The 20827-nt window shown below is 57.3% G+C and overlaps 1 protein-coding gene across 2 annotated transcripts in view; it reads right to left on the bottom strand.

The window, feature by feature from the left end:
• Positions 1-15929: 15929 nt before the first annotated feature.
• Positions 15930-20827, bottom strand: part of HIVEP3 (HIVEP zinc finger 3) — a 44146-nt gene continuing 39248 nt past the window's right edge. The window contains exons 5-6 of one of the 2 annotated variants that reach the window (XM_036256658.1): positions 18761-19656; positions 15930-16743 (exon numbers count right to left, since the gene is read on the bottom strand). In XM_036256658.1, the coding sequence (XP_036112551.1) occupies positions 15931-16743; positions 18761-19656 (1709 nt within the window). In that variant the 3' untranslated portion in view covers position 15930. The remainder of the gene's footprint in view (positions 16744-18760; positions 19657-20827) is intronic. The other variant, XM_036256657.1, reaches the window with a different exon arrangement.

The following is a 20827-nucleotide window of genomic DNA, read 5'->3' as shown; positions in this document are numbered from 1 at the left end:
GGAGCTCCAGGACCCCAGAGGAGGGAGAGTTGTCCTCTGTCCTTAAAAAAAATTTTAAATAAGTTTTTGTTTTTATTGACTTTAGAGAAAGACGAAGGGAGAGGAAGAGAAACAGAGAGAAATATTGATGTGTGAGAGAGAAACATCAATTGGTTGCCTCCTGCATGCACCCTGACCAGGGATCGAGCCCACTATCTGGGCACGTGCCCTGACCAGGAGTCAAACCAGTGACCTTTCGGTGCACGGGACAATGCTCAACCAACTGAGCCACACCAGTCAGAGCTCGCCTCTGCCTTGAGGACCAGGATGGCTTTCCAACAGAAGAGATACTTCAGTGAGGCCATGCCGGCAAAGCATTCCAGGCATTGGGGACAGCACGGGTCAAGGCTATAGGCTTGGAAGACTGTGGCATGTCCCAGGAGCTGGAGAGAACAGTATGAGGGACTCAGTGATGAGACAGGAGGTCATAGACCAGACCACAGGCCTTGTATGCTCAGCTGGAAGCTGACCTTTCCTGAGGTCAAATGGAGTCAGTTCACATTTGTGCTGTGGAGGTCCAGGCCAGGTGGGACCCAGACTGTTGGGTGGGGAAGGAGGGGGCACTTCCTTCAGGGCCTTCCCTGGAGTCTCAGATGAGCCCTTGGTGGGTGACACCACAGTTTGGGGAAGAGCTGCCCAGTCTATGTGGTCACCTGAGAACAAAGTCACCTGCTGGCCACATAATTTCTGCAAACTCGGAGCAGACCTCTGACCTGACACCATACAGTTCTGAAGATGCCCTTTGGGACCAGGCTGCAATGGGGAAAGAGGCCAGGTTGGCAAAGGGTCCCGGCAGGGAGCCTCCCTCTGCCTCATTTTCCTAGGCAGCCAGGCAACTCAGTGCTTCCCAGCCTCCTGGCTGCCCGAAGGAAGGCCTTCCCAGTGTAGCCTGGCCTGGCTGGTGGCCCAGGGCTTGTCTTGCCTCCTCTCTGGACCTTGGTGGTGGTCCAGATGATCAGGGGACACCTGGAGGAAGGTTTGCTGAACCAAACCTGCCTATACCCCAGTGAGTGAATAGAGGTTTAGTGAGAGGAAGTAAGGGACCTGGTCTCAACCGCCAAGGGGCAAGGAGCAGGGAGGACACACACTGCGCCAGACTGCATGGCGCACATTATCACATGAAGGATGCATGAAGATTCTGAAACCCTGAAACCCGGTTCAGATCCTAGCTCTGCAGCTCACTAGTGCGTGACCTCACGGCAATCAGTGTCTGTCTATGCCTCTGTACAATGGGATGGCAGTACCTACCTTACAGGGTTGGTGTAAGATTAGATGCGATAACTCATACCAAGTGCTTACAACTGTGCCATGCACATCCCCATTGGCAGATGGGGAAACTGCAGCTTAAAGACGAGCAGTGCCCCAGGGTCTGGATTGACCACCCAGTGTGCCACCTGCACTCTGCTCCCCGTCCATCCCCACCCGCTGGGCCCCCACTGTTTCTCCCTCTCAAGTCTGTTTTGGGAAATCTCAGGCTGGGGACGGAGAGCGGAGCGGCTGTGGAGGAGCAGAGAGCGGGAACAAGCTGCAGATCCTGCGGGCGGCCCGCCCTCTCCTCGCGACCAATTTTGGGCAAAGCTGCATGCGGCGGCGCGCTACGTGACAGCGGTGAGTCAGCGCGCAGGAATGCGCAGGACGCTTTGTTCTCCGCTCTGCGAACGAACGTGCTGGGACCGGGGCGCGGCGGGGCCTGACATCACCGCGCGGGCAGCAAGGCCACGTGCGCCCCGCCCCCTCCGCCGCTCCACCGCTCCTGGACCGGGTCTCAGCTCCTGCTCCGGGGACACCAGGAGACCTCGGGAGACCCCTCCCCCTCCTCAAGCTTCAGGGGCTCTGGCCCTAAATGGTCCTGGTGGCCCAAGCCCCCTGCGTGGGTCACAGGGAAACATCCTGGGAAAGGGCTGAACTGGAAGAGAAGGCAGCTGCCCTGGAAGGGCCAGTGAGTGGTGTGGAATAACCACAGCAAGACCATAAAGCTGTCCAGGGGACATTTTTGGGGGCCTGTGGCCACTTCTCCACATTGAGGCTGGTGTGGGAGAAGGTAACAGAGCATGAGTCCTCCAAGCTCTGTCTCCAGTTTGCTGTGTGTTTCCCCCAAGTCACTCCCCCTCTCTGGGCCTGGGTCTGGCCAGCTGACAAGTGGGGTGACACTGGCTGTCTTGGTCTCCCCAGCGTCCTGTATTGAGTAATGAGTTCTCAAGCCTACAAGTACTTTGGAAAGTGCAGGGACCTCAAGGAGCCTTTGGAAACTACACATGGCCACACTGAGGCCTTTTGTGTCCCAGACTATGCCTGGATCTTTCTAAATGCAGTGACATCTAGTGATCAGAACAGCCCTGAGTGGTGGCATTGCTGCTTGTGGAAACTGAGGCTCAGAGAGGTGAAGTCATCTGCCCCAGGCCACATTCTAGCACGGGCTCAGAGCGGGTGGGACCTGGGGCCATGTGACTGGGTCGCCCCTCTCCCTGAAGGGTGTGAGCCCTCCTCCTGGGCAGAGGGGCAGGCTGGGCACTGCAAGATGCTGGGTGCCGCTGACATGGCCAGCCCTGGCCAGTGCCGCAGCGGTTCTGGGGCTCCTCCACAGGGTGTCCTCAGAAGGAGCAGTGATGGCTGGAGTTAGGATTCTTTCTACCCTACGTGGCCTTGGGCATGTTGCTTGCCTCCTGATGCTGCACCATCATTTTCTCATTTTAGCTTCTCCAGGAACAAAATGGCCAAGCCTATGGGTAGAACCTACAGAGGGCAAGGCAGGGTGGCCAATGGGGTGGAGGGAAATCTCAGGGTGAGATTTTTTCATGTATTCTCTCCATCCTTCCTTCCCTCATCCACAAGGTCCCGGACACCAGGGCACAGTGCCCCTCACCCTAGCCCAGTCCCATCTGGTAAACAGATGGGGATGGAGCATTGAGGTCCTACTTGGCCTGGTGGCCTTTCAATTCTGGCCTCAGGGACTCTGCAACTGGCAGGTCCTTATTGAGGTCCTCACCAGCCTCACCCCTGCTCAGCCTATTCTGGAACTCTGGCTTCTATCCTTCTTAGGCCGTAAGTTCTATGCAGGAGAGAGTGATGACCTCTCCCCACCGCAGGGCTGACCTTGCAGAGGCTTTGTTCCCACCTTAGTACTTGCCCTCTCTTGGTACCCCAACATGGCCCCTACCCAGTCTCAGTTGGTCCCCAGTGATAGGAACTGGTAGAAGAGGGCGAAATCCACAGATGGGCCTGAGCCAGCCCTTCCCTGTGTAGAGGTCTTACCCACAGGTAGCACAGCTGTGACCTGAAGAAGGTTGATGATGCAGGGGCCCCGGAAGGCCCCTCTGCCACCTGGGGCCAGAGGTCCCCGCATCTGGGACAGTGCCTTTCATGCTACCTGCAGTGCTTAGACCTCACTTGCAAACCCCTTCCCAGTGGCAGAGGTCACACTGTACTGTGGTTAGACACTGGGCTCTGGGGCCGGCCAGCTCTGCACCTCAGATTCCACATCTATAAATGGGGAGCAGGGTCCCCTTTGTAAGCATTCAGGGAGCTGGTTACTAGACACAAGCGCCTTAGCACACAGTGGTTATCGGTTCAGCATGAGTGCTACCAAAGAGTTTTCGTGGCTTCCATGTCGTCTCCGGCGTCTCTCTTGACTTGAGTCAGTGACAACAACCTCCTGTAGATCTCTGTGGTTATATATTCTTCTGGTTCCCCAGTGTAAAAGACCACCTGGTATGGCCCCTCGCAGCTCAGACCAGGCCACTGTGACTCAGAGAGAGACAGGGCCCTGCCACCCAGCAAGAGGAACCTGCTTGCTGCCTTGGGTAGAGGTTGATGGTCTGTGAGACCCTTTGGCTTCCAAGTCTCATTCCGAAGACCCCAAGGACACAGGGTGATAGGAGAGACTGGAGAGTAAGTGTGTGCACATACCCCCTCCCCCCCGGCACAATTCCTGGCACTCGAGAGCCCCGCCTCAGCCTGGCATGCCTGCCCGGATTCCTGCCATGTGATTCCCGGGGCCTCTCCCTCACGTCCGCTGGCAGAGTATCCCCAGCTGTGTGCATTCCTCTGCTGTGAGGACGGCCACCTTAGGGCCGGGCCTGGCCAGGACACCCGAGTGTGGGAGCGTGCATGCTGGCCAGGATGTGCAGGGGCACACCTGCAGTCATGTGCCTCTCGGTGCCTGTGGCTAGGTGTGTGTATGTGTGTGGGGCTGTGCCCTATGTGTCCATATATGTGTGGGGGCACCGACACTTGTGTGGACATGCATGAGTCCGTGAGGCGTGCAGGGTGCAATGGGGCAGGAAGGAACTTAAGAATCCCAGGGTCCCTGCAGGCCTGTAGACCTGCCCTCGTGCACAGTGTGGGGGTGGTGCATGTTTCCCACAGCTGAGAGCCCTTGCACGTGTGGGGTCATGCACCAAGTGTGGCCTCGTTTGGGGCAAGTTCACCACCGCTGGAGGAAGCAAGAGAAGGGGTCAGCCTGAGATCAAGTGTGGAGAGCCCATTTGCCTGGCTGAGCTGGATGCTTCTCACAGAGTCCCTTGTTGAACTCTCATGACATCCCAGGAGGGACAGAAGTAGACCTGAGGCTTGGAGAGGGCCAGTCACTTGCCTAAAGTCACAGCCTGTAAGTGGTGGAGCCAGCACTCAAATCTGTGTCTGCCTGACTCTAGAAGCTGTCAGGCAGTGCGGGGGGGAGGGGAGATGCCACAAGGGCACAGCCCAGTGGAGACCTGCACGCTGCAGAGTCCAGGCCAGGCCATTCCCGGGGAGGGTGGGCGCCTTGGAGCAGGCCCCTTGGACCCCAACCCTCACCTGTTTCAGCTGGAAAATCATAATAAACCTGCGCGAAGCAGTTGCTCTGTGCCAGGTGCTTGTGTAAGAGCTTCGCATGTAGTAACTCTTCTAACCCTCCTAACTCTCTAGGAGGCTGGTGCCATTATTAGGCCATTGTTTTAGATAGATGATAGATAGATAGATAGATAGATAGATAGATAGATAGATAGATAGATATGTGATATTTATATTCTATCAGAACATGAAATAATAATTATGATTCACACTTTAGAGATGAGGAAACTGAGGCACAAATATGTTAAGTAACTTTCCCGAAGTCCCAGAGCTGAAACACGGCTTGCTCAGTGGGCTCTGTGCGCGAAGGCCTAAGCCGTACACACGCTGCTCGCGCCGACATCTCCTCGTGCATGAGACCTCAGCCTCATCCCCTTTCTGCTGGGTGGTCACCCACTCCATCCGACATGCAGGCCTAAGGAAATTGAAGGCCTCCGTCTCATAGGTGGGGAAACTGAGTCTGTACTGGGCTCAGGAGTCCTAATGCCTGGTGCCACCCTAGCTTTCTCCACTCACTTGCTGTGGGACTGGAAGCAAGCACCCTGCTCCCTCTGGGCCTCCGTTCCTGCCCCTCCCCATAGAGCAGGGAGGGAGGGCTGTCCCCAGGTTTCCAGCTGGGGAGCCCTGGGAGGAGGCGGGCGGGCCTGGCAGCAGGCAGGGAGTGGGCAGGCAAGGGAAGGTGAGATTGGGCCAGGGCTGAAGTTGAGGCTCAGAGCAGGTTTTCCCAGGCTGTGTCTGAGTAATCCTGCGTCTATATTTATCTCCTCCTTTCTTGGGTGAGCAAACAGAGCCCGATGCCAGCCCAGCCCGTCACCCCCCATGCTGGCACGTTTCCCTCACCTGCCGGGTGGCCCTAGAGAGTGCCGCAGTCTTGGCCCCAAGCTCAGCTTGGCCCATGTAGGACATATAAGGCTGCTCTAACCCAGTGGCTTCCATGACAGATCTCGTTGTCAGCGGTGACCAGGGAAGTGCCACACGGGCTGCTGCACACACTGGCAGTGGTAGCAGAGGCCCGGGTGCCAGGGGAAGCCCTGTCTCACTCAGGAACAAAGGGTCCTCCATTCATGCTTTGGTTAAATGGCAGCCCCCTGTCCCTCTGGGACCTGAAACTCCCAGAGGAGAAAGTCTGCACGGTGCAGTGGGCTGGTCAGACTGCTCTGGGGTGGAATCCTGCCACCCTGACCTTCGGCAGATAGCCTCTCTGTGACTCAGTTCCCTTGCTTTTCCAATGGGCCAAGACTTGCTACTTCCCAGGGATCTTATGAGCATTAAGTTAGAGGATTATGAGCTGACAGATGGGATGGGTTCCGCTGGGGAGGGTCTGCCTGTCCCCATCTGCTTACCATCCCAGACCCTGACCCACTGCAGTGACGATGGGCCCACAAGGAGACATATATGTACACAGTTCCCACAAAATGCACTCATTAATGGACACCCCTAATTCTGAGAGGTGCATGCAGCCAGAGATCCAGGATGGATTCGATGAGTTGGGACTTGGACCCTGGGAAGACCCCCGAAGGGATCAGATACTACCTTTGCTGAGACTCTCCCCAGAGGTGGAGAGGGCAGGACAGGTGGTAGTCAGGCCAGAAGGGCATCTTGTCAAGAGATGGCTCAGCCTGGAACAGGCCTGGGCTCTGTCGCCCCCGACCCCAGCTGGGATCCCCATCGCTGGTTAGGCCTCTGCCCCAGCCCTGGCCTCTGCCCTGGCAGTGCACCTGCCTGACCTCGGGGAGCCCTGGGTCTGGTGCACGTGCACCGCAGCCCTCCCCGCTCCCAGGCTGGATTAGGCAGAGTCCGAGGACGTGCAGGGCTGGCAGGCTTACGGGCGGGGCAGGTGCCGGCCCTGGGGCTGCCCTGTGTCGGCTCGGGACTGGGCCGCGGCAAGGCCTTGTATGGCTCTGGCAGGGGAGCTCGGCTGTCCACACCCATTGGCTGGGCTGGCACTCCCAGCCTGCTCCCCGGGCCCCAAACCACGGTAACCAGAGCTGCCAGGAGCTGGTGGATTAGCGTGGCCGCCTGCCCACCGCCGGCTCTTTTCCTTTCCTAAAAAGGCAGAGCCGGGCAGGAGATCTGGGCAGGTGAGCTGGGCCGGGGCAGAGGAGCGGAGGGCGGGGTGGGCCGGGGGCTCTGCGCGGGGTTGCAGTCTTGGCTCTGGCCTTGGGCACACTCTTCCGGCTCTGGATACCGATTTGTCATTTATAAAAGGGGGCGACTGGCCGCTGTGCCTCCCTCAAGTGGCTTTGATGGGATTGGGGGATGTGTATCCTGGGGTCCCCCATCCCCGGCCCAGGCTGGAGGGCTGCTGGGCAATAAGAGGCCCAGATTCTCTTCCACAGGAAGCCAACCACTTCCTATTGTAGGGGCTCCGTTTTCAGTCCCAGCCCTGCCACTTGCCACAGAGATGGTGAGGTGATTAGTGCTCCCACCCAGGATCTCCAGAGCCCAGGATGACCCGATGCAGTGCACCCGATGTGCCCCCCCTCGGCCCCTCGCCGTCTTCCCCGGCTCCCCCTTCCTGCTCCTGCGCACGCCCACCGCCGCTGGCCCGCCTCCCGGGGCTGTCCTGCCTGCTGCTGGCTGCCCTGGGAGTCTACAGGACAGAGCGCGGACTCCAGGTCCTGAGCTCGGAGAGGGTCAGGCCTGGGGGTGAGGGTGGGATCTTTGAGCCCTGCAGGCCCAGTCCAACCCTGGACCAGGCGAAGCTGGGCTCGGGCCTCCGGGCCAGACACAAGCACAAGCCCTCCTGAGGCTCTGGGTCAGGTGTAACTGGGGCCGGCGGCTCTGCCAGTTGCCAGGGTGTGATCTTGGTCCCTGTCCTTCACCTGTGACAGAGAGGCATGTACCCATCCTGCCTGACTCCAAGAGAGAAAGTGCTCTGTGAACCCTAGAGCAGCCGTGGGAGGCCTGTGGCCGGAGAGGGGCGGTGGCTGGCCCTTCAGGGAGTCCACACGCACTTGTCACGCTCTCAACCGTGGGAACCCATGCCCTAGAGCTCTGTGGGTTTGTCGACTGCTGGACACAGGCCTGCTGCAAGCTGGCTGCTTGTGTCTACAGGGTGACAGCATCTGTCCTGACTGATATCCCCGGCTCCGAGCCGGAGCGCCACCCACGCCCTGCAGCCATCAGAGGGCACCTCACTTCCCCCCTGCGTGACCCACTTCCTCTCGGTGGCTTTCTCTGTCCCTCCACCTCAGCACCACACCTGTGGCCAACACCGGCTTCGTCCACGACTGTCCCAGCTCTAGAACAATGAGCTAAGGCGACTCACAACCTTTTCTTTGTTTTTATCCAGATCTGTCACTTGACCACTGGCCTTTCTCTGAATCAGCCTGTTTCTGTGCTTCCTTCCCAGATCATAAATTCAGTGGTCTGTGACCTCACCTCTTTTTTGAGTATTTTTTGAGAGTATTTGCCAATAGTCTCACCTCCCGTACCCCACTGTCTATCTGTGCCCTGGCCTGGCAAACCCCCTACCCTGGATGAATCTACCAGCGCCTCCTGCCTGCCCGGCACAGCTGGAGAAAGTACAGGTTGGGCAGAGGAGGCGGCCAGCTCTCGCGGTCACAGGGAGCCTTGGGTTTCTCTGCCTGGCTTCCTCGGCTCCCTTCAGAGGCCATTCACACCTACTGAGGCCTCCAACCCCAGCCCCCCTCCCCCAGCTTCCTCCTTCCCGCTCAGCAGGTGACTTCACTCCATTTCAAAGAGGAATTCCTCTGCAGAAAGGCCCTCACTTCCTGTCACCAAGCAGCAGACACACTGAGCCCCCTGCACCTCTTCTCTCGGTCACAATGGGAGGAGTGTCTGCCTCTCCTCCTAGCCAAGCAGGCTGGCATCTCACCATCTCCTTCCCACCAGCCCTGAACACATTCAAGTCTCTCTTCCCTGGACCCCTCCTGCTGCCACCCAGCTCTCTCCCCTGCCCTCCAGCCCAGGCCCCGGGGCAGGTGTCCAGATCTGCCTCGCTTCCCCCTTCTCCTTAGTCCTCAGCCACCGCCATGTGCTCCACCGTGTATTCAACGGCCGCAGCATCTAGGAGGGGCCTGGCCTCGAGCCAGGCACTGTGCTAGGCCTGCTTTTCCCTCAGTCAGTAGTGATGCCCTCGGTGCTGACACACAGACCCTCACAGGTTCTTAGTGCTACACTTCCAGGCAGCAGTTTATCCTAAGTGATATAGGAGGCAGTAAAGACCGACATGAGCAGAGGAGGAGCAACAGGCCAGGTTCAGAAGGTCACCAGGGCAGAAAGCCCCGGGTGCCCAGTGGGCAAAACTGGGAAAACAAGTATTGTAGGGTGGGACCTCTCCCCCAGGGGGACCTTTCCTCCCCTAGCATATGGCTGGTCATATGGTTTAGACCCCCTGACCTTCCGTGTCATGGGTCATGCTGTTCGGACTCTCCCCTGAACTTTTCTCCTCTGGCAAGTTGCTACTTATGTGGTAGATCCCCTGAGAGGAGGAACCAGGAATAGCCTCATAGACTCCCATACAAGCCCTTGCATGACCACTCCCTTAAGCATTAAGCCCCCAGGACAATGGGGTTCAGGCCTGTGTCAAATAATCCTAGGAACAAAGCTTCAGGTCTGTTGACCACAGAGACAGAGTTTTGGTCAAACTAGGGATAACCTCGAGGCCTCAGGTGTGTTTCAGCTCCAGGCCCAGAAAAGCAGCAAAACCAGACAAAGCGACACCATGGCTGACATCAGGACCAGCTGCATTGATGCCAACCAGTCAGTAGAGACCGTACCCTGAAAGGAACCGCTTGGAAAGCTGATGAATATTCTATTGAGATCCTCCCCTGGGACCTCCCCTAAAATCCCCACCTTTGGAAACCAGATAAAAACCCTCAAGACAAAGGACCCAGCATGCATACCTTTACTTCCTTTCTCCTAAGCTCCAAGGGCCCTTCTTTCGCCTCTGTAAACTTTCCTGAGTCCACACAGCCCAGCTGGCTCAATTCTGCTACCCCTGTGACTTGCTAAATAAACTTTCTCTTATAACCAGAGTTCTTGGCTCTGAATTCTTTCTTAGCCAAACTCAAGGACCAAGGTCTAACTTCACCAGTAACATCTGGTGTTGTTCACCATTAACATAAGGACTGTGATATTGTGATTTATAATAAGGAATATATCTTTGATTTTCCCTGTTTCTGGCACAGAATAGCTCTTAGAAACCTTGGAATTTCCTAAGCTATAGATATGTCTTTTCTTATGTTAATGACATGACTTTTGGAAAGCCCCCAGGTAATCTGAGGAGGGATCTGGTTGCCAGAAGAACTAACCACGTGATAGAGGGTTGAAACTTTCGTCTTTTTCTTTTTTTTATTCCTCACCCAAGGATACTTTTAATTTATGATCAGATAGAGTGGGAGGGAGGGAGGAGAGAGAGAGAGACAGAGAGAAACATCGATGTGACAGAGCCATATCGACTGGTTGCCTCCCACACAGCCCTGACCAGGGCCGGGGAGAAAATGCAACCAAGGTATGTGCCTTTAACTGGTATCGAACCCGTGGCTCTTTGGTCCGTGGGCTGACACTCTAACCACTGAGCCAAACCGGCCAGGGCGAGGGTTGAAATTTCTAGTCCCACCCTCCTGACTTTCTCCAGGTGGGGAAGAGGAGCTGGAAGGTGAATCAGCCACCCATGGCCAACGGTTTAGTCAATGAAATGAAGCCTTTCTCAAAACTCAGAAGGGCAGGGTTCAGAGAGGTGAACCCAGGCTGGTGAGCAGGTGCAGGCGCTGGGAGAGCCGTGTGAGAAAGTGTGAAACCCTGTTATCCTTAAGTAATAAACTGGTAAATGTACGTAAGAGTTTCTCTGAGTCCTGTGAGCCACTCTAGCACGTTAATTGAACTCAAGGAGGGGTGGTGAGAACCTCTGATCTATAGCCGGTTTATCGGAAGCACAGGCGACAACCTGGATTTATGATTGGCATCGAAGTGGGCGTGGGGATGGGACTGAGACCTTAACCTGTGGGGACTGTGCTATCTCCCAGGAGATAGTGTCAAAATTGAATTAATTGCTTGATGGTGTGGAAAATAAATACACTTTGGAGGACCCCTCCTGATGGCCCATCAACCTTTTCAGCGGCCCCTTCCCCTCCCCCATCCACCTTCTTGACTTTTCCAGGGAAGGTTGCTAGGGTGACTCAGTCTCTGGACTACAGCTTTTGTTCTCTCTGCCACAGCAATTACGGCTCCTGCGATTGAGTAATTAATGATGTCATTATTTGCTTAAGGATGGCCTCTCCTGTTAGAATGTAAGCTCTTTGAGGGCGGGGCCATCCGCTGTATTCTATGATTGGTTCCTCACTGGCCCTCAGCAAATCATTGTTGAGCACAAAAGGTGGGGACCCATGCGCAGCTTTTCTATCCGTATAACCCCAGGACCCCCTGCAAGGCCTGCTCAGAGAATATTTGTTGAAGGCTTACTGTGTTCAAGGCTCATTAGACCCTGTATACATCCTCTCATTTAATCCTCACGATAACCCCTCTACTTTCCAGATCAGGAAACAGAGGCCCACAGAGGTTGTTTAACTTGCCCAAGGTCACACAGGCAGTGAGTGACTGTGCCATCATTTGATTTCTTGTCCACAGTGAGCTGAATGTCGACTTCTCAAAATTTAGTCCATATCCTAATCCCCAGAGCCTACGCGTGTGAATTTATTTGGAGAAAAGGTCTTTGCAGATGTAATGACGTTAAGGCTCTTAAGATGAGAGCATCCTGGATTAGGGTGGGCCCCGATGCAAAGGTGAACGTCCTTACAAGAGAAGGGGAGAGACACACTGAGGAGGCCGAGGTCTGGAGGCAGAGGTGGAGAGCAGAGTGACGCAGCTACAAGCCTACAAGTCAAGGACGGTCTGCAACCACCACCGCTAGGAGGGAGGCGTGAAATGACCCTCCCTCAGCCTTCAGAAGGTACCACCCCTGCTCACACCGTGATTGATTTCAGACTTCTGGCCTCCAGGACTGTGAGAACAAATTTCTGTTGATTTGGGCCACCTAGTTTGTGGTCATGTGTTACGATAGACCTAGGAAATAAATAGAGTCTCAACCCCATGGCAGTGGGTCAGGTGCCTCCTCTCCAGGCCTGGAAGCGAGGGCTCGCAAGACTCCCTAGCTGTGTGACTGTGGTCTGGTCACTTCCCTTCTCTGGGCCTGACTGCTCTGTAGGGAATGAAGCATTTGCGACACCAAGTGTCCCTGTCACTCGGGCATCTACGACTCTCAAGAAAAACCATGAGCCAGCAAGCAGGGCTATGTTGGGATTTTCAAATTTATTCCAACATGCTGTGTTTTTTTTTAAAAAATATCCTCAGGCTGAACACTCAGCCAGAGCTGTAATAAAGGCAATTATTATACTTGTAAAAACTTCTCATTCACAGTACAGATGTAATTTACAACAAAGGTCACACACATCAATACTGAGCATTTTTTTCCTTTTGTACGTCAGACTCTGTGCTTTAGACCTGCATGGATTTTTTTTTTTGTTGACATTTTTTTTTTTTCCTTTTGCACTGATAGATACCATACCAACATTGCAAGATGCAAGTGTAGAAACTGGAGATTAAATAAAATTACAGGCAAAACTACCCCATCCCGGTGTGGTTGCTGTCATATCTACAGTACGGTTTTTGGAATGTATTGCCATTTAAGAACATAGAAACTTTCTACAGACAATTTCACAGACCGAATACATACACCTTTTAGAAAAAAAAAAAAAGGCAAATATTTATCTTACAGGGAGTGTGTATCTTACATTTGCCTACGTTTCCTTTTTCTGTTTCTTTTCTTTTTTTTAACACTAAGTTTAGGAAAGTGACCATACGTGCCGAAGCAGTTTTCTAAGGGAAAGCGGACTGGAGTCACAACACAGAAGCAGGGTTTTGGACCAGGCCTCCGGGAGTGGTCTCCCTCGGTCAGGGCTGCGAATCTGTCCCCAAGGACGGCGGCCCAGGCAGGACTTTTGCTTACGAAGGGTTTGTCCGAAGAAGGGACCGAGGGCAGTTCAGCTCAGATATATTGCTTGTTCCTATTCAAAAGGGTCAGGTGGGAACAGAGTAGGGGTGAGAGGGATCTGGAAGCGAATTCTCTGACTTTTTCCCGCAGGAGGAGGCAGAGGGATTGTGGGTCTGGAAGTTGGAGGTGATGGAGGTGGGAGAGTGAGCAGTTCACAGCCATCAGGCTCCACGGGGGTCTCAGGAGAGTAAGGGGGGGGGGGGCTAGGGAAGGTGCTCCGAGAGGAGCGGGGTCAGTATCCAGAGTGACCTTGAGCTTGCTGGGGGTAAAGGGCGTCCTGGAGGTGGGCCTGGGAGCAAGCGTTGTCTCTGAAGCCCTGGCGGGTGGCTCCTGCCCCGTGCTAACACCCATAGAGCAGAGCGGCCTGCGCCAGGGAACCGCCACCCGTCACACTGCCTTCTCCACCGCCTCCCCCAGCCTGGACAGTCACGTCACAGGCAAGCTGGACACGAGCAAGTGGCTAGGGGCAGGGCCGTGGGCCTGGGAACGGCATGGAGCAAGAGTCTTTTTCCAAATGATGAAGGTGTGTGGAGGCGGGGCTCTGTTCTCAGGGAGTGGGAATAGAGTCTGGCAGAGGGGTTAGAGCTATGCCCAGTGACATAGGACCCAGACTGGTGGCATCGATCCTGCCCCTCTGAGCACCTGTGTGGGGCAGCAGCCGTAGGGCAGAGTCTGTTTGTGCACGGTGTCCCTGTCATTGAGAAATGGGTCTCCAATGACTCTTGGTCTTGGTCCCTTCTACCTGTGCCTGTGGCATTGGTGACCACAGGACTCTCCCCTGCTGGCCTGTACCTCCAGGAGGGGAACCTTGGTGGGTGGGCTGTCCGAGTTCAGGAGAAATGATGTGCGGGACAGCTGAGGGTGCAGAGCCGGGTGGAGGGGTGTGACCAGCCCCAAGATCAGGGGCTAATCCAGCAGAGTGGCCAGTCTGCTGCTTTGTGGGCCTGGGGCAGGAGGGTCATGCCCAGGAATACTTCAAACCTGGGCTGAAGCAGTGCCCTTCACCCAGCTGCCAGGCCTCAGCACTTGAAGTCTCCAGTCCTTGGGCAGCCCCTGGGGTAGGACTGAAAGGCGAGGATGAGGACAGCCCGGGCCTGGGCCCTGGCTGAGTGGGATCTGGGTTCCTTCCCACTTCCTGCCAGGCCAAAATGTACCACTATGGTCAGGGCTTGCTGGCCTTCTCCCAGGGTGGGCGACAGACCTCAGCTCTAGGCCAGGCAGCTAACAACTGCTCGATAACCCCACCCCAGCACCTTGGAGTCCAGTGGCCTCAGGGAGACCTTTCCCTCTTTCCCCTTTTTTTCTGAGTGAGGTCAAAGGAAAATGAACTAGTTGGTGTGGCTGGAGGCTGGACCTGTGACTGGTTCTTCCACCCAGCAGGGGTCAAGCAAGGAAAGGCCCTGAACTGGAGGAAGAGGGAATTGTGGCTGAGTCCAGGGAGCTCCCGGAGGGGCCTCGGCCCTCTCCACCTATGTCGCCCATCTGAACAGCTCAGGGGTCCTACCGCCTGGCTCAGGACTGGGGACTGTCCAGGAGGTCCCGCTCTGAAGGATGGCCTCAGCACCCAGCCGGGCGGGGGGGGGGGGGTGCTTTCTCCCCCTTGTAGAAACGAAATAATTTCTGCCGGATTGGGGGAGATCCACCTCTCCTAGAGCAGGGTAAACATGTTTGAGTTCAAATTCCACATTTCCATTTGGGATTTTAGTTTCTGCCCACATTATTGTTCCTACAAAGCAGGTTTTTGCCCCAGCAAATGCAGGGCAGCTTCTAGGAGGAGGGGATTGAGATGAGGGCACTGGCCAGAACTGATTGCTTTGGAGAATTCGATCAGAACCCTCCAGGTCAGAAGAATCTGGGGAATCTAGGGCAGTACCAAACAGTAGCCCTTCCTTCTAGATGTTTCTACAAACAGCATTTTTTTTAAAAGGGATTTAAGCCAATGGCAGGCCTGGGTAGTTCCCACCAGCGACGGGTACTTCCTGAGGGTGATGGAGGCCTGACAGTGTGGGGGTGGGATGGGGACCAGTCCTGTCAACCTCCAAGGCCGAGCCCTGGAAAAGCTCAGCCATGGAGGAAGAAGGGCCCTTTGTACCCCAGGGACCAAATGTGAAACAGAACCCCAGCCCTAGCCTCTGGAACAGCATGCCTGTGCACCTTGGATCTTGACCCCTAGGGGCTGGGCCCGGCCATTCCAGCCTCGTGGGGAGTTTCTAGAGCCAGGGAGGCAGCCTGCGGCCCGGGCCCAGGGAGCGAGGCCGGGCCAGGTGCTCAGGAGCTGGGAGATGCCAGGTCGGAATGCCTTTCCCAGCCCAGGGTCCGAGGGTGAGGGTCGGGGGCTGTCCACCTGGGCACCTGGGAGCCCAGGGGAACCAACCAGCTCCTTCCCACCTCCTACCTGCCATTATTTTGTGTCAAAATCCTAGGGGAAAATTTTTTCTTTTTCTTAGGAAAAAGAAAGTTGGCGTTTCCTGGGCTCGGCTGTGGAGGCCGAGTGGGGTCTCCCTGCCTGTGTGTGCCCCTCTGCCTGGGGCCCCTGGCCCTTCTGCTGGCTGCCAGGGTGGCCCCTCGCTGGGGTGGGATAAAGTGGCAATAAATAGGACATACACATCTGTACACAGGAGAGCTTGCTTTTACATTTAATTATATATATATATATTTTTGTAAGTTTTTTTTTTTTTTCTCCCTCAGTGCATCCCCCTTCCCTCAACAAATAGCCACTTCGTGCCAGCCTTGGGGGGGTGGCTGCCAACCTCATCAGCAGAGGGTGAGGCCCCACCGACACCCCTTCTCAATAAAGCACAAAATATTCACAGCCTCAAACTCCTCGTGGATTTTTTTTTCATGTGTGTATGTTTTGTTTCTTTTCAAGCAACAAAAGGTGTAGAAAAAGGCACAGGTAACTGCATACGTGGGAAGATACAACCGATGGGGCTGAGCAGGAGCTGCTTGGACACGGGACAGATGTGGGGAGCCCACGGGAGCAGGACCACTCGAGGAAGTTTCTGGAAGCGTCTGTTGCCGAACCCTGGAAGCTGTCGGAGAGGCTAAGTGCTTGGAGGACCCCTGTCCGTGGGCTGGTGTGGAGGTGCCCCGGGGCCCCCACTTCCTGAGGGCTCAGGGGAGTCCTGACCGGTCCTGGGTTCCCCAGAGAGGTTCCTCCTCCGGGCTGGGAAGCGAGTGGAGGCCTCTGCTAAGCAGCCCACGGAACTGCTGCTGCCCAGCGTCGGAGGGGCAGAGGCCAGGGGTTTGGCCAACGTGTGTGGTGACTCCACGCGGGGGCTCCAGGACTCTGCCCGGCGGCCCTGGGGTGGCCGGGGCGAGGCCTCGGGCGGGGTGCGGGGGCTGTGCATGGGCACGGACTCCGCAGACGCAGCCCCACGAGACTCCCAGTCAGGAGGTCTGCCCAGGCCTCCGCTCGTCCTCTCCCTCCCCCTCTCCTTGGGGTAGTCCCTGCCCTCCAGCTCCGAGGACAGTGTGAACTTGGAGACCTTAGCCACAGGGGACACGGAGGCCGATGAGCTCTCAGTAGGACTCCAGCGGCCTCGCTCCTGGGCCTCTCTGGCTCCCGTCAGGTCGCTGCCACCCCACGAGAAGCCACTGACCCAGGCCTCAGCGGGCCCTGGCAGCAGGGTGGGGTGGGCCCCAGGCCGGGCCTGCACCATCTGGATCCCACCGATGGGAATCAGGGGGCACGGGGCGCGGGCTAAGTGCTGCGAGTGCAGAGGGAGGTGGCTGAAGACGTTCTCTGTCCGGGCCGAGATGTGGCCGTGGAAGTCATGGGGGGTGGAGAAGGGTCGGGAGGAGACGGGACGAGCAGGGCCAGGTGAGCAGGAGGGACTTCGGGACTCGGCCTTCTGCTGGGGTCAGAAAATAAGACAAGGTAAGGCCAGGTTACATGCCAGGCACATGGACACCCCAAGGCCTAGAAGAGGAGGGGATCTAGAGAGCAAGTCTTGGCTGAGCTGGGGCCAGAACCAAGTTCCAAGCCCCTGCCCATGAAACCACCCGTGCTGGGCCGTCTCTGCAATGGGCTGTCCCCACACACTGACCAGGAGCACACTCAGGCCCCATGGTCGCACGCCTCCGGCCAGCATGCTTGCTGCAGAGGATGTGGGTGCTCTGGTGAGATGGGCTCCTGGCCCCCCTTGCCTGGCCCCCAGTCGTGGTGCTGCTGAATCTCCTGTTCCTGAAATGGTCTTGACCCCCTGTACCCTTGGACACAAGTTCCCACTCAAGGCTCTTGACCTTCACCCACTGCCAGAAATTGTAATGTGACCCCAAAATGAAAAACCAAGGAGGCGCTCCTACATCGTGCTCCCCCAGAAGCTGAAATCTCTGGCAGGTGGTGTCAATGCTGCTGGTGGCGAAGGGTGGTGTTGGGTCATGACAGTATGGTGGCAAAAAAGACGCTGGAAGGTGTTGTCAGTGCTGGGGATCACAGCAGCACTGATGACAGTGATGGTGCTAGGTGGTGATGGTCGTGGCAGGGCTTGGGGTGACAAGAGTGGTGACTACTGATAAAGGGGTGAAGCACCAAGCAGGTTGATGAGGTGGTTGGCGATGGTGTGCGGGAGCGTGGGGGTTGGTGACGGTGTGCGGGAGCGTGGGGGTTGGTGACGGTGTGCGGCAGCATGGTGGTTAGTGACGGTGTGTGGCAGCATGGTGGTTGGCGATGGTGTGAGGGAGCATTGGGGTTGGTGACGGTGTGAGGGAGCGTGGGGGTTGGTGACGGTGTGCGGCAGCGTGGTGGTTGGTGACAGTGTGAGGGAGCATTGGGGTTGGTGACGGTGTGAGGGAGCATTGGGGTTGGCGACGGTGTGAGGGAGCACTGGGGTTGGTGACGGTGTGCGGCAGCGTGGTGGTTGGTGACGGTGTGCGGGAGCGTGGGGGTTGGCGACGGTGTGCGGGAGCGTGGGGGTTGGCGACGGTGTGCGGGAGCGTGGTGGTTGGCGACGGTGTGCGGGAGCGTGGTGGTTGGCGACGGTGTGCGGGAGCGTGGGGGTTGGCGACGGTGTGCGGCAGCGTGGTGGTTGGCGACGGTGTGCGGGAGCGTGGGGGTTGGCGACGGTGTGCGGGAGCGTGGGGGTTGGCGACGGTGTGCGGGAGCGTGGTGGTTGGCGACGGTGTGCGGGAGCGTGGTGGTTGGCGACGGTGTGCGGGAGCGTGGGGGTTGGCGACGGTGTGCGGGAGCGTGGGGGTTGGCGACGGTGTGCGGGAGCGTGGTGGTTGGCGACGGTGTGCGGGAGCGTGGTGGTTGGCGACGGTGTGCGGGAGCGTGGTGGTTGGTGACGGTGTGCGGGAGTGTGGTGGTTGGTGATGGTGTGCGGGAGCGTGGGGGTTGGCGACGGTGTGCGGGAGCGTGGTGGTTGGCGACGGTGTGCGGGAGCGTGGGGGTTGGCGACGGTGTGCGGCAGCGTGGTGGTTGGCGACGGTGTGCGGGAGCGTGGTGGTTGGTGACGGTGTGCGGCAGCGTGGTGGTGGTGGCTGGGATGGGGTTGGCGATGGTGGGTGCCAGCGACGGTGCTGAGGGCTGACAGGGATGTGTTGGCTGTGATACCTCTGAGGGTGCTGGTGACAGTGAGTTAAGCTCTGCCATCTGCTCAGCGAGCATGGGGGTGGGGTGGGGTGAGAGGAGAATGGCACAAGGCCAGCTCCAAACTCTGCCCTGCTGCTTCCGAGGCTAAATGAGCCGGTTTCAGGCACCAGGCATGGTTCCTGGTACAGAAGGTGCCCCATAAGCATTTGCTAAGTTATCAGTGACCATGAAGCTGGCGGGTAGCTTAGCTCCAGGCCTGGTGCCTCAGGGAGAAATGAATTTGTAGCCCCCCCACCCGCCGAGGGGGAGCAGCCCAGCCACTCGGGGCAGGAACTCACCCACGTGGAGGCGCAGGTCTCGGGGCTTCTGCTGAGAAGCTTGTGAGGTAGAGGCGCGGGCAGGTGGAGAGCCCGCGGGGCCAGCCCCGAGCTGGGGCCGCACTCACCCACGAAGGGGCTGCCGGGTCTGGCCAAGGCCCACCTCCCTGGAAGCACTGGCCGAGGCGGAGACTTGGCCTGGCCTGGTGACCAGCTCCTGGTGGGCGAGTGTCTGGGGGGGCCTGGGTCTGTGGTGCCCTCACGTTCGGGGAGCAGATGCACTCGAGGGAGCAGTTCCCTTCCCAGGGGGTGGGGGGTGTGAGGAGACAGCTCAAGTCTTGGAGACCCACAAGGCAGAGGGCCAGTCTGGGAGCCAGGCGGGCTCAGGGCTGAGGCCTGTGGCTCTCGGGCCGGTGAATGTCGCTGGGTAGAGTCGCTTTTGGTTAGTGGGTGTTTGTGGGCAAGTGGTGAGCGGCTGCCTGTTTCTTTGCTGGGGGACCATGGCCTCCTCGGGGACAAGGCCTTAGAGCTCAGGGCTGAGCTTGTGTCCTTCTCCACGGGGCCTGAAGGGGCTGGTCCCAGCCCAGGGAGGCACAGGATGCTTTGGCTGGACGTGGAGCAACTGCCTGCTTCTGAGGCCGAGCTGCCCCGCGTGGCCTGCTTGCCAGAGGTGGCATCTGGGGGCTGAGGTCCCTGAACAGGTGAGGAGTCTGCGGGCAGCGTGGCCAGCGGGCGGGGCAGTGGTGCCTCCGAGGATGGTCCTGACGGCTCGTCCTGGCTCTCGTCCTCATCCTCATCCTCATCCTCATCCAGGTCTGAGTCTGAGTCTGAGTCCTCCAGGTCTGAAAACTGGTGCTCCGCCACAGCTTCTGAGCCCTCTCGCCCTTCCGAGTCCTGGAACGGGTCGTCGCTGGTTCCTGCGGAGCCAAACAGGAGACCGGGGGTCACAGCCAGCCCCTCCTCTCCGAGCCCCAGTGTGCTCCCCTGCAAACCGAGCCTCACGGCCACGAAACGGCGCGGGATCGTTAAGAGGATGGGGACGTGACCAACGTGGGAGCGCTTCGTAAATCATCAGTGAACAGAATTACCTTGCATCTACCATGCGCCAGGCTCAGTCCTAAGGGCTTCAGATGCCTTGGGTCATTTAGTCCCCAATAACCCTGTGAGGTCGGCACTGTGTTTATCTCATGTTACAGATGGAGAAACCGAGGTGAGACAGATTGACTGACTTGCCCAAGTACGGTAAGCAGCAGAGCTGGGGTTTCCTCACGGGAACTAAGCCAGCCTCATCGTGTTTTGATTTTTGTCATTAGTAGGTCAGTGCTGGCTCCACTATCAGCAAGGTAAGTCACCTGCCGTGCCTCAGTCTCTCGTCAGTCAAATGAGTGTGACAGTCTCACCTCACAGGGTTGACAGTAAATGCACACCTAACACATAGTGAGTGAGGGCTCAAATAATTATGGTCACTCTCAATACAGTCCTGAAGAAGTCGCATATTCTGGGACCATCTGGCAGCACCGAGCTTGTTTAGTCCGTCACACCCCCACCCCACGGCCAGGCTGCGTTGGTGGGACGTGGCACAGGGCAGGTGCAGGCCCAGCCTCTGGGGATCTGACTAAACCGGCCTGGGAGCAGTGTTCAGAGCAGGGCCCATCCTAGCAGTTCCTGTCCAGGGGGCCTGCTGCCCTTGCAGAACCCTGAGCTGCTGCCGGGGGGATGGAGAGAGTGGAGCTCTGAAACATCGGCCTCCTGGTCTGGCTTCCGGCAGGGCAGCCCCAACCAGCTCAGTCCCTCCGACATGATGCAGGGCTCACTTGGGCGTCTCTGAAGTGGGCAGCAATCAGGATTTTAGGGAGAGCTCCGCTAGCATCTGGCCACCTGGCAGGCTCCTGAGGTGTGGGTCCTGCTGGCCCATCTCCAGCTCATCGCCAGTCCCACCATCTCACTCAGACACAAGAGTATCCCTTCCACTTCTGACTGAAAGAATTGGACACACAAGCTGACTCAGGCCACCAGTGCAACCAGGCCCCACCAGGGACCAGAAAGCACAGCATTCATACTTTCAAATAGCTCAATATGCAGCAGTAA

The sequence above is a fragment of the Molossus molossus genome, unplaced genomic scaffold (assembly GCF_014108415.1).
Source record: "Molossus molossus isolate mMolMol1 unplaced genomic scaffold, mMolMol1.p scaffold_m16_p_12, whole genome shotgun sequence".
NCBI lineage: Eukaryota > Metazoa > Chordata > Mammalia > Chiroptera > Molossidae > Molossus > Molossus molossus.
Note: the sequence above shows the minus strand (reverse complement) of the source record. Positions and strands in the feature narration are given on the sequence as shown.